The sequence below is a fragment of the Clarias gariepinus genome, chromosome 14, assembly GCF_024256425.1.
Source record: "Clarias gariepinus isolate MV-2021 ecotype Netherlands chromosome 14, CGAR_prim_01v2, whole genome shotgun sequence".
Lineage (NCBI taxonomy): Eukaryota > Metazoa > Chordata > Actinopteri > Siluriformes > Clariidae > Clarias > Clarias gariepinus.
The window spans coordinates 16,621,931-16,633,306 of record NC_071113.1 but is presented as its reverse complement, the minus strand read 5'-3'; the positions used below and the strand labels follow the sequence as shown (position 1 = coordinate 16,633,306).

The following is an 11,376-nucleotide window of genomic DNA, read 5'->3' as shown; positions in this document are numbered from 1 at the left end:
TGACATCAGCACGTTGACATCATCGCTATGATAGTACTAATGCCATAGTGTGTGAAGGGCCCTCTTAATTTTTAAAAGATTTTTGTTTTTCATAGCATCTGGGGCTTTTTTGGGGTTATAATGTGCTTAATAAATATTGAAAATATTGCCGTTTGGATGCCTGAGAGATAAGAGATTTTGCTGCATTATACAAAAATTATACATGTGTAGATCTCAATGGGAAAGGCATGGGGCGTAAAGTGCTTGGGCCCGCTCATTGCGGCTTGCGACTATATATATATATATATATATATATATATATATATACGCCCTCACTTATCGTCTATACCACTTTATCCTGTATTCAGGGTCAGGGGGCCTGGAGCCTATCCCACGTACACCCTGGACAGGGTGCCAATCCATCACAGGGCATACAAACATACTATGGGCATTTTGGGATAATTAATTATCTTTATGTCTTTGGAATGTGTGGCGGGAAACCGGAGTACCTGGAGGAAACCGACCAAGCACGGGGAGAACATGCAAACTCCATGCACACAGAGATGGAACCCTGGAGGTGCAAGGCGACAGTGCTAACCACTACACCACCGTGCACTATATACTGCATATCCGTATATGTTTTTTGCTAAACTACTCCCTCCTGTGGAGGCAATGAGACCAACAGTTAAAACAGAGTTTAAAAAAAATAATTGCCATTATGAGGGCTTTTTCCTTATTAACATTTATAAGCTATGTCGTGTGATTTCCTTACTTTTTAGTCTCATTACAGTAAACCAAAAGAAATCCGTATCACACATAATAAAATGTGAAAACATGCTGAAAAACCCATGCTGAAATTTTCAGTAAGAAAGATATTACTCAGGCAGAAATAACAAAAATAACACAAACACTACTTTTAAAAAATATATATTCTTTAGACGTTATGTTCTGGGCTGTTGATATTCAGTGCAGTCAGGTGAAGTTACCCTACTTAAGTGCACTTGTCATGCTCTTGTTTAAGTTGCACTGAGTGCACCTGGAGAAATAGGGCTAATTAAAATGAGAAACGGCGAGTTCGTTTGTTAATTGCGCATGCGCAGTTGGGGGAGAGAAATTCGCGCAAACGTTTGTCGCCACGTGCGCAACACGAGAAATTATAAACGAGAGGTAAAATAAAAATTCTTATAAATATATACCTATTAAATGTTTGTAAACGCAAGCTCGTTAAGGGAAAAGTCTTTCACTCTGTTACCGGGCCAAAATAGTGTTTGACGCGCAGTTATGTTCGGTTCTCATTAATCTCTGGCTCAAGACGCTTTTTGTTTGCAGTCTGTTCAGGCCCATGTAAAAGCAGTCGCTAAAGATGATGTGTGTTAGAGTTAAAATGCCAGCATTGTGTTGGCTGTACAGGCTAATATTAGCTTCACTTTACTAAACTGGAAAGCTCGTGTAATTTATACATCTTGCTAAAAGTGAAAAATATCCACCTGTTAGCTAAAATACTCATTAACCCAGGCTTTATAATATAAAGTACTTGTGAGAGTTTGTTTGGTTTCGTTTCCCAGCCTGTAGGAATGTTTGTGAGAGACACGGCGGCTGTCCCCTCACTTGAGTTATTAGAAATTAAAAGATAATTCATTAGACAAGCTGCGATAGTCCCAATATTTTTGAATGACGTAACACAATATTGTATTGTTAAAGTTGTTATTATATTTTTCAGGTTATCGTTAATAATGATTCGGTCCTTATTTGTGCACTTTACATTTTGGAGATTAAACCATAATAGTGAATAAACAGTAGTGCTTGAAATAGTCACTGATGTTTAATTTGTTTTTTTACAGAGTTGTGAGGATCATTCAGTATGAATCGTGCCTTTTCACCATCGCTGGTTAGACCAACACTGCCTTTGAGAAGACCTATGTTAAATCCAGGTTTGGTGACCCCAACCCCTGTTATTACCAACCAGGGCACCTGCTTACCACAAGAGCAGTCTCCGATACCTGGCAGCTTAGATGGTATACTGAACAGCATAATTAAGCATACATGACCAGCTGTAGCATTATGACCATATGCCTAATATTGAGTAGGTTCTCCTCCCCTTTTGGCACCATAACAGTGATGCACTGTGTGTTCTGTCACATTTCTATCACAACCAGCATTAACCTATTCATCAGTTTGATCCACACTAATGCTGGATCGGACAACTCAGGCCAGCCTTCGCTTTCCATGTGCGTGAGTGATCAGTGGCCACCCATGAACCTGTCGATTCAAGAAATGAGAGGAATAAGAAGGAAGATAAAACGGTGCTGGCAGCAGGGTCATAGGCAACCAAGACCTCCTGATGCACATGGGGATTGAAGGTTAATGCTGGTTCTAGTAGAAAGGTATCAGCGCACACAGACTATTACTGTTTTGGTGGCAAAAGGGGGGACTTAGTGTTAGGCAGGTGGTTGTAATGTTATGGCTGAGGTGTATAGTCTGTTTTCTGAAATCCTAATTAAATATTATCACTGTTTTCAATTTAGCTCTCAAAGCTGAAAGTGGCAGAAGCGAGAATGAGAGGATGCCTTTGAGAGACAACAATGCTGTTTGTATCTTTTTTTTCATGGTGCTTTGTATTTATAAAATGCAATTTTAACAATTTAATCTAATTTTTGAGGCTTTTTACCTTTCTCAGAGAGCTGGACCCATCTCTGCTCCAGTAATAGTGAACCTGTGTAATTACTGCAGTAGTGAAGGTGGATGATTTTGTTTAAATTTGCACGTGCTTCCTTTTGGTTTAAAATGCCGTTTAAGTTATAGGATGTATGTACCTATATCACCATGCTGATGTTTTTGATCTTAGGAAATCTTCGGTGCACACGCTGCAAAAAGACTTGCTATTGTTCTGTGACTTGCCAGACAGAGGACTGGAAGGCCCATCGCCACATTTGTAAGCCAAATGCATCAGAAAACAATGGAAGGTACGAGTTGAAACATATTGTCATATAAATCATATGTATTTGTTTTTGATTCTTTATATGGTTATGTATGCATTTTTTTTTATTTTTAATTATTACTGTGCGTTCAATCAGTGATAAACCAAAGGTGCCCTCGATCCCTGGTTGTGTAGATGGACCTAGTGTTTTAGAATCTAAGGTATACTTGTTTCATTCTTTTTATTGCATTGCTGGATGTGCAAAACATGAACCTGCATGTACATATCTTGTTGCATAGATTTTTATTTATTGTCTGACAGCTAAACAAAAGTCCTGTTGAACCAAAGAGAGCTCACCAACAAGATTTACGCAAGCATAACTTCTTCAAAGGAGATGAGTTGCATGTATGTTTTTCATTTGGCCTTCTGCATTTTATTCTGTACTTTTGATTTGCCTGGGTTTCTGATCAGTTTTATTCACTTTCAGGCATCTGTGGTGGAAATGAGGTCCCCTGGAAAGTTCTTCATCCACATGCAGTCACTGGAGGTGTCAGAGACGCTGAAGAACATCACTCTAAGTCTGCAGAAGGCCTATGGTGGTTCACTTGCATCTGCATACAAGCCTGAAATTGGTGAACTTTGTGCTGTGAAATTTTCACTGGATCAGGTTAATCATTAGTTATTAATAGTGCATATTAATTGAGATAATTAGAGTTTGAAGATTGTTTATCTTCAAAAAAAAAAAGTGTTTTACCATGTAGAGGTTCATTTTAAGTGTACCTGAAACAGATTTTAAAAAAGCTATATTTTATTAATATAGGAGATGATTATAACTTGGCAAATCAAAACTTATATTTTTAGCATGTTGGGTCATAATAGAGCTAGCATAGTTTCTGTTTAAAACTCTCTTTTTTTCTCTTCCAGAATTGGTATCGAGGTGAAATTGAATCTGTTGATTTGGATCACCTCACTGCCAAAGTGCTTTACATAGACTTTGGAAATGAAGAGGATGTGAAGTTGGACCAGATATGCCCCCTGTCAGCAAATATTGATAAGGCACCACCATGTGTAGGGTTTTCTGACTGTCTGTCAGGTTTCATTGATTGACTGACTATAGGATAATTGTTATTTTCAGCTGTTGTAATGGCTGACATGGCTTCTGTTTTTTTTTTTTTTTTTTTTTTTTAACTACATTTTGCAGGCTCTACAGTGTTGTATTGCAGGAGTTTCTCCAGTCACAAGCAGTTGGACAGGCGAATGTTGTATAGCACTAAGACAGCTTGTTGCTGGAAAGAGCCTGACTTTCACTGTAGTGGATTTCCTGTGCTGTAACGCAGTGCTTGCTGTAGATGCCCCTTTGTCCACACATGGTAAACCGATTTTTTTGCTTATAAAACAATAGGGTTTATTGCAAAATGTTTTCTGTATATCGTCAAGTGTAAACATACAGATTTAATATTGGGACAGCTGATTATGTGCCATGAAGTCAATAATTCCTAATCATGAGTTGTTTACAGGCAAGAATCTTAGTACGTTCCTAGTTGACGAGGGTTATGCAATAAAAGAGAACTCTTCCACAAAGACGCAGCTCAATCAAGATATTGGTGAGCTATTTTGTAAAAATCCATGAATTGGCATGTTAGTCAATTTATATATTCTTTAATTCAGTGCCATTTATTTTCTTGTTTAAGGTTTTTTGATGACTGCCTCATTGGAAAACTTCAAGCGTTTGAGTATTGGGAAAAACGAGAATGCTGAGGCTCAGCCACCAGAGCCTTTGAGTCAAGGAGTGGGCGACACCTTTACAGCTATAGTCACCCATCTTCTGTCGCCTTCGGAGATTATTTGCCAAAAGCTAGAAAATGCCAGTAAGATCTTCCTCTCTCCCAGTTTACCCACTTCAGAAACTGAAACAGCGAAGCCAACTTTGAGGAACTCCACAAATAATCTTGGGCTAATTTAGTGTGTCATATGTGTAGGTATCACATGGAGGTTGTTCTTGTGTTTCTCCTGTGTAGGTAGTATTCAACAGTTACAAATGAATTTGAGAGAGCATTGTAACAAGACTCAGGCCAGTGAGAACTTCCGACCTGCTCCTGGAACTGTTTGCTGTTCTCGCTTCTCAGGTGAGGCTAAAACACCAGACCTATTTGAGTTTTATGCGAGTTATAGAGGACTTTCAAGGTCATTGTGACTTTGTCCCAACTGTAAATGTTCAGTGGTGTGCATCATATTCTTTTTCTTGCTCCTATACAGAAGACAATCAGTGGTATAGGGCTAAAGTGCTGGCCTATTCCCCTGAGGATCGCGTGTTTGTTGGCTACATAGACTTTGGGAACTCTGAGGAGGTGTCGTTAAATCAGTTGCGTCCCATTAGTATGGCTCTGTTATCCTTGGCTGCCCAGGCAATCCCATGTGCCCTGGCAGGTAAAGGACGCACTTGTACAGTTCATGTAGTGTTAATTTTGAATCAGTGTTTTTATACACATTGACAATGCAAAATCGCAGAGAATTTCGCAGAGCTATAATCGGTTGCTTGGCATTTTGTTGTAAGTCAGACTTACAGAGATTTGTTTCCAGGTATTAAGCCCACTTCAGATGCATGGTCAGAGGAGTCAGTGATGACCTTGAAAAAACTAGTCTGTAACCGCTTCATCCGTATTGAGATTGTTGGAGAGCGACATGGAACAGCTTTGGTCTCAATGGTTGATGAGTCTAGCGATCCTCAGACAGATGTAGCTGAGCTTCTGGTTGCTACAGGCCATGCTGCTGCAGGAAATATGGAAACGTTTAAAGAGGAAACAGTTAAAAGCCTGGATAAGAACGTATGTAAAAGTTCTCAACTTATTCAAGGTAGGTCATGTATTTATTATGATATTCCAATCTCATTATTTATAATACAGTGATGAGACTATATATTCATGTTTTTAACTCAATGTACTATTCAATCAGACCCTGGTTTGTTGCTTTTTAAAGGTTGCTCCAATGTCAGTCAAGTTGCTTATCTGTATGTAATGATTAATTGGCAGCAACAAGGGTATTAGCTCATTTTTGTCAGCTTAAAACATGACACGTTTTTTTGTTTTGTTGTGTTAGTTCACTCAGGTTAAGGTATGGTCTAAAAAATTTTTTTAACTCATTCTAATTAGGTTCGGAATATGTTGGAATTTGACTAATGCATTTTTAATCAAATGTAATCAGTGCCATGATGAGGGGTTGGCAGCTAGGATTACCCAGAAATGATGGTACTTTCGATGTTTCATATGTCGCTTTCTTTCCCCTGTCAGATGGGCCTGTAGGCAAGTTGGTGTGGTCTTCTGCAGAACTTCCTACTGATGGCCAGAAGGTGGTGCTAGTGGTCAGTGTACTGAAAAATCCCGGACAATTTTACTGCTATAATTACAATGTAGAAGGTATGGTTGATTTTGTTTCTTAATTTGCAAGTCAGTATTGTAATGTTGATCATCGTATGACCATGTTAACGGCTGTATGTTACAGGCATGCAGACCCTGGTGGAGTTGTCAGCTTCACTGACAAAGCACTGTGAGGCTGATGGGACTGCTTTTAATCCTGTTGTTGGAGAACCTTGTTGTGCTCGCTTCAAAGGTCTGACACATGCATTGACCTGGCTTAATACATTGATTGGACTTTACTTACTTTTTAATATTGTCTTCATTTAATGTAAGTAAAATAGTTAATTTATTGGGAATTTTCCATGTACTTATCAGATGGGAGCTGGTACAGGGCCATTGTTCAGAGTCTTGATGAAAATGGAAATGCAAAAGTGCATTTTGTAGATTATGGAAACACCTTTGAAATACAGACAGCCCATCTAAGAGCTATCAAACCTGGCCTCCTCAAACTTCCTTTCCAGGCCATATGTTGTTGGCTTGCAGGTATACCTTGGGTGAAGTGTGTAATTATTCATGTATCTGGCACATCGATTGTACTAGCACAAATTAAAATTTGAGTGTTAAATGGTAAGGTAATGTATTTTTTGCTACATTTTGCTCTTTTTCTACCAAACTTCATTTTCTACAGGATGTGAGCCCTTAGGGACGGAGTGGAGTACGGGTGCAGTGCAGAAGTTTCAGACTCTGTGTTTGGGGAAGCAGCTCACTGGGAGAGTGCTGTCGGTCTCGGAGAAGGGTTACGGAGTAGAGTTGGAGTCTAATGGCTACGATATTACTGCTGTACTTATTGCCGAACAGTTTGCCAAACCTGCAGGACAGGAGAACAAGCCATCACAGGCAGCTACATTCAGCGAATCGACAGAAGCAGCACCAGTGCCTGCTGAGACTTACTTGCACACCAAACAGCCAAATAAACCCCCTGGACAAACACCTGCCACCTCACCCTCTAGAACACCAAATGAAAGCAAGTTTATAATCTCTTGTATTATATAGTTCATAGAATTTTCTATTAACAGCTGTCGTTTTGCTTTTTCTGTCTTGACAATTACTACTTTTTTTTTTTTTTTTTTTACTTTTTGATAAATGAGTGTCTTGCTCTATAGCTGCTTCTTTTTCTCTGGACTGGAAGACAGTGGAATTGCCTCGCGGCAAGACTTTTCAGCCTCAGGTGGCAGCAGTGACCAGCCCAAGTCTCTTCTATGTGATGAATCCGACAGAGGGTGTGATCTTTTTGCTAATGTTTAAACAATAATTTTAACTATTGGAGTAATGATCTCAATTGTTGTATATTGTACATTTAAGCATATTTGCTTTTGTCTTTTTACGTCAGACAAATCTATAAAAAATTGTATGCGTTAAACGCTGCCCAGAATTTGCCATAATGGATCTGGTTATTATAATTTAGAAGCAATGTACTGTAGTTTCAAATGTTTGGATGTTTTTTTTACATGTGCCTAATACAGTGAACGTGGAGAAGTTGCAGAGCGTAATGATGGAGGTGATGAGGTATTGCAGCAAGCAGACCCAGCACAACCAGACCATGCCTTTACCTGGATCAGCCTGCTGTGCTCAGTTCTCAGGTCACTTATATTGAAACTTTAATTATTATGTTAAACTCAATCATGCAAAAAAACACTTAGATAGTACCCAAAGGCAGCTATTACACAGCTCTTGCTTTTGCATGCTTTTCCTTTTTATTGGTGAGGTCTGAAAATTTTATGCTAGACATTAAAATAACACTTTTCCATAATCGTGGGTGAGGTTGTTGTAGAAATAGACCTGTCTTTTGTGTAATAAAAATATTTGGTATTGAAACACCAGGTGACACTCAGGAAGGTCTCTATTGTAAAACTACAGAGGTGAAATTCTGGTTAAAACCAGTAATTCCATGTCTGTTCTGAAATAATTACATGCTTTCAATGTGTACCTTTTGCTCTTAAATCAGTGTAAAGGAAAGAATATTTACAGGAATTCCAGGCTAAGGCTAAAATCTTGGATTTTAACTTTTTACATTTATTTGTGGCATTGGATAGCTTTATACAGACGAATGTGACTTTAAAGCCGTCTTATACCCCTATCTCACTTACGCGGTTCGACTGACGGTGAGATGCGAAGTTAGGCACCGTGAGTCGCTGCGATTGCCCACCAATGTTCCGCGACGTTCTGTAAGGCCCACAAGCTTCCATGAGAACCAAAAAAGATAAACACGCGGAAAGATGGAAACGTACTCACAGCACCACAAACCCGTGGTGAAACCGCGTAGGTGAGATAGGGGTATTACGGACAGTCCCAAAATGTTTGAGTTAGCTTCTGCAGATAGATTGCTAAAGTCCATTTCCTTAAATGTTTTTTTTTTTTTTTTTTTTTTTTTTTTTTTAAACAGGTGACAAAAATTGGTACAGAGCTGTCGTATTGGAAGTTACTAGCACATATGCAAGTGTAATTTATGCAGACTATGGAAACATGGAGCTGGTTCCTGTTTCCAGCCTTCTACCTATCCCAAAAGCACTTTTGCAGCATCCATTTCAAATAGCTAGATGTGCTCTTTCAGGTGGGTGAACATGCCTTTTTTCTTTTTTTTTCTTTTAAATCATACAATCATGGCATACTGTTGCTGCATTGCATAATGACATTTAAGCAGCATTACAAGTTCAATAAAATCTTATTTTTCCAGGGAAAGAACACTTCCCGACTGTTTGGCCTCCTGAGCTCTTGGAGCTTTTTGGTGGACAGATGAATGGAAAAGTACTGGCCTCAGTAGAGCATTTTGACGGCACCTTTAACCTGCTAAATATTACTGAGGGCTCAGCTGAAGGAGGCAGTTACATCAATGCCAGTGTTTTAAGAGCACTGAAGAATACCCCTAGCAAGTCTAGCACAAAATTCCCAACCCAAGAGATAAGGGCCCAGGGACCTGGGCAGAAACAGGCTGATGGCACATCCTCTGACTCTGATCATAGTTTATCTGCAGATGTTGGGAAGCCCAAACCTCAAAGTCATGGAAAAGGTAAGTGTATGGTAGTTAGACAATTTCTTATGAGGGCTTTTTAGTTAAATAAATGTCGTTCTACTTCCCCTTCTTACAGTACACATAATAGTACATCAGTATTATATAGTAAGGGAAAAGGAAGTCAGGTTTCTTCTAAAATTATCCAGCAGCTCTTAACTCTAGACTTGTATAAATAGTTTTATAGATCAGCAGCTTCCCAACAATAGACATGACACAACAGTGATGTACAGTAACGGCTGTCATCTGGAACTAACAAGCATCTCACAAAAATCTCTCGACCCTTTGCTGATTTTCTGTTAGATTTCATCTTTCATGTAGAATTGGACTTCATTTAATGTCTGCTTTAATTGTCAAGTAAAATAATTAAATTCCTTTCCTTCAAATGAGTTAAACAACTTCTGGATGAAATGGTGTATTTAGCTCTTGTCTGCCTAATCTTTTCTTTAAACTTTTCACCTTCAATCATGGTCACTGATCTCTCATCCCTGACCCAGCATGGTTGGGACTGATTAAGTGAGGGTAGTTGCTTCCCGGGGAGTACAGTTCTGCTTTTCTGCATTCTTTCAATAATTTTATCTATGGTAGCATTAATGGCACAGCTTCTTTCTGAACTGCATTTAATATAAATAAGTTTCTTTTTATATTCTTTTAACTGTTAATACTCCATTTACAAAGCCATACCTTTTTTCTTGATTTTAGAATCCTTTATAGATATTAAAATGTGTTACCCTACTGACTGTCCAGTTTCACAACAAATGGAGATGAGGAATTTCGACTGTCACTTTTTCCACAAGTCAAGTTTGAACAAGATCAAACAAACCCATAAAATAGTAAAGATGGGGCACGTTTGGAACATGAAGAGGATTTTTGTAAATAATAGGGTATTATTTGTTGCTGTGTTGAGCATTATTGTCAATAATAAAAATTATTTAAATGTCCAAAATTTAAAACATACCAATTCATAACGTGAAGCAACATGGCTTATGACATAACTGTATATTAAAATTATTAATTTAACAAAATGAGTCCTTGTTATGCTGTAAGCCAGTGCACCTCTTCTTCAGATGCTCTAGCATTAGTGATGTGCTCTCATGCCAGACAAAGGTCACAAGTGTTAAGCACATTTAATAAAAACATGTCAGAGCATTCAGTCACTCGAGTAACATTCTGTGACATTACCAACTAATCAACGGGTATTTTACAAGTTTATTATTTTACCCATCTGATTTCAGAGAACGTGAAGATGGTAGTTTCCAGCATGGAAGAGGAGCACCCACAGCCCTCAAATTCAATGGTTACCAGTAACGGTGTGTATCGGCGGCAGCCTGGGAACCAATTAATTGTGGTTGTTTGTTGGTTTGGGATATATATTTAAATGTAAGTGTTAGTTAATTTGTAACCATTTCGCTCATTCTATTGGTTATCTTGACAGCTTCTGCTTCATGCTGTTGTGTGTCCCTTGAACAGAAGGTAAAAACAGTTTCCTCTGAGATGTACAGTAAAACCACATTTGTTCTTACCATTTGCCATCTACGAACTTAAAAATAAAAAATTTTTCCTTTCTTTCCACAGATTGCTCATATTGAAGAATTGCTCCTTCTGCTGGTGAAGCAAAAAGATGTTAAACAAAAGTAATTTGTGGCGATTGTTTGTGTGTTCCCAAACTGTTCAAGCCATTTGTTTAAAGCTAAAGTTGTCAATTTTATGATTCATTATACTGTCTTGTTTACAGTAGAGTATTTCTGATTATGTATTACTTTACTACAAATGTAAAGTGAGCAGAAAGATGCCTTATTTTTGGAACCTTATTTTGTTACTAAGAGCAGTTAGTATTGTTAGAGTAGTGCAGATTCAGTGACCTTCTGTGGTCTCATTTCTCTTTTTTTTTTTTTAAAGAATAATTTTGTTGAGAGTTCTTATTTCTGTAACATGGCTTGTCTTGTGTTTTTAGTTACAGTTTTGGTGCCGTTCTTTGCAATACATTTTTGTATTTGCTGTTTTTTTTTTTTTTTTTTTTTTTTTTTTTTTGGCGAGGTGTTTTTCTAAAAGAATCCAGG

At 38.2% G+C, this 11,376-nt stretch overlaps 1 protein-coding gene across 1 annotated transcript; it reads left to right on the top strand.

Annotated features, from left to right (window-relative positions):
- Nucleotides 1-1,081: 1,081 nt before the first annotated feature.
- Nucleotides 1,082-11,205, top strand: tdrd1 (tudor domain containing 1). The gene is made up of 26 exons (XM_053511735.1): nt 1,082-1,146; nt 1,821-1,994; nt 2,505-2,566; nt 2,657-2,717; nt 2,825-2,942; nt 3,054-3,117; nt 3,218-3,301; nt 3,384-3,563; nt 3,821-3,964; nt 4,098-4,266; nt 4,414-4,500; nt 4,588-4,764; nt 4,915-5,022; nt 5,153-5,323; nt 5,477-5,749; nt 6,184-6,309; nt 6,395-6,502; nt 6,625-6,792; nt 6,938-7,273; nt 7,413-7,529; nt 7,773-7,889; nt 8,693-8,860; nt 8,984-9,316; nt 10,552-10,626; nt 10,752-10,789; nt 10,892-11,205. The coding sequence occupies exons 2-26, from the start codon at nt 1,841-1,843 to the stop codon at nt 10,952-10,954; spliced, it is 3,501 nt and encodes a 1,166-aa protein (XP_053367710.1). The 5' UTR covers nt 1,082-1,146; nt 1,821-1,840; the 3' UTR covers nt 10,955-11,205.
- The last annotated feature ends 171 nt before the right edge of the window (nt 11,206-11,376 follow it).

Bases quoted from the DNA above. Each gene is read 5' to 3' on its own strand.
- tdrd1 (XM_053511735.1), top strand. From the start codon at position 1,841: ATGAATCGTGCCTTTTCACCATCGCTGGTTAGACCAACACTGCCTTTG. The intron at 2,567-2,656 runs GTTTGTATCTTT...TACCTTTCTCAG, and splicing joins CTTTGAGAGACAACAATGCT to AGAGCTGGACCCATCTCTGC. The intron at 5,023-5,152 runs GTGAGGCTAAAA...GCTCCTATACAG, and splicing joins TTGCTGTTCTCGCTTCTCAG to AAGACAATCAGTGGTATAGG.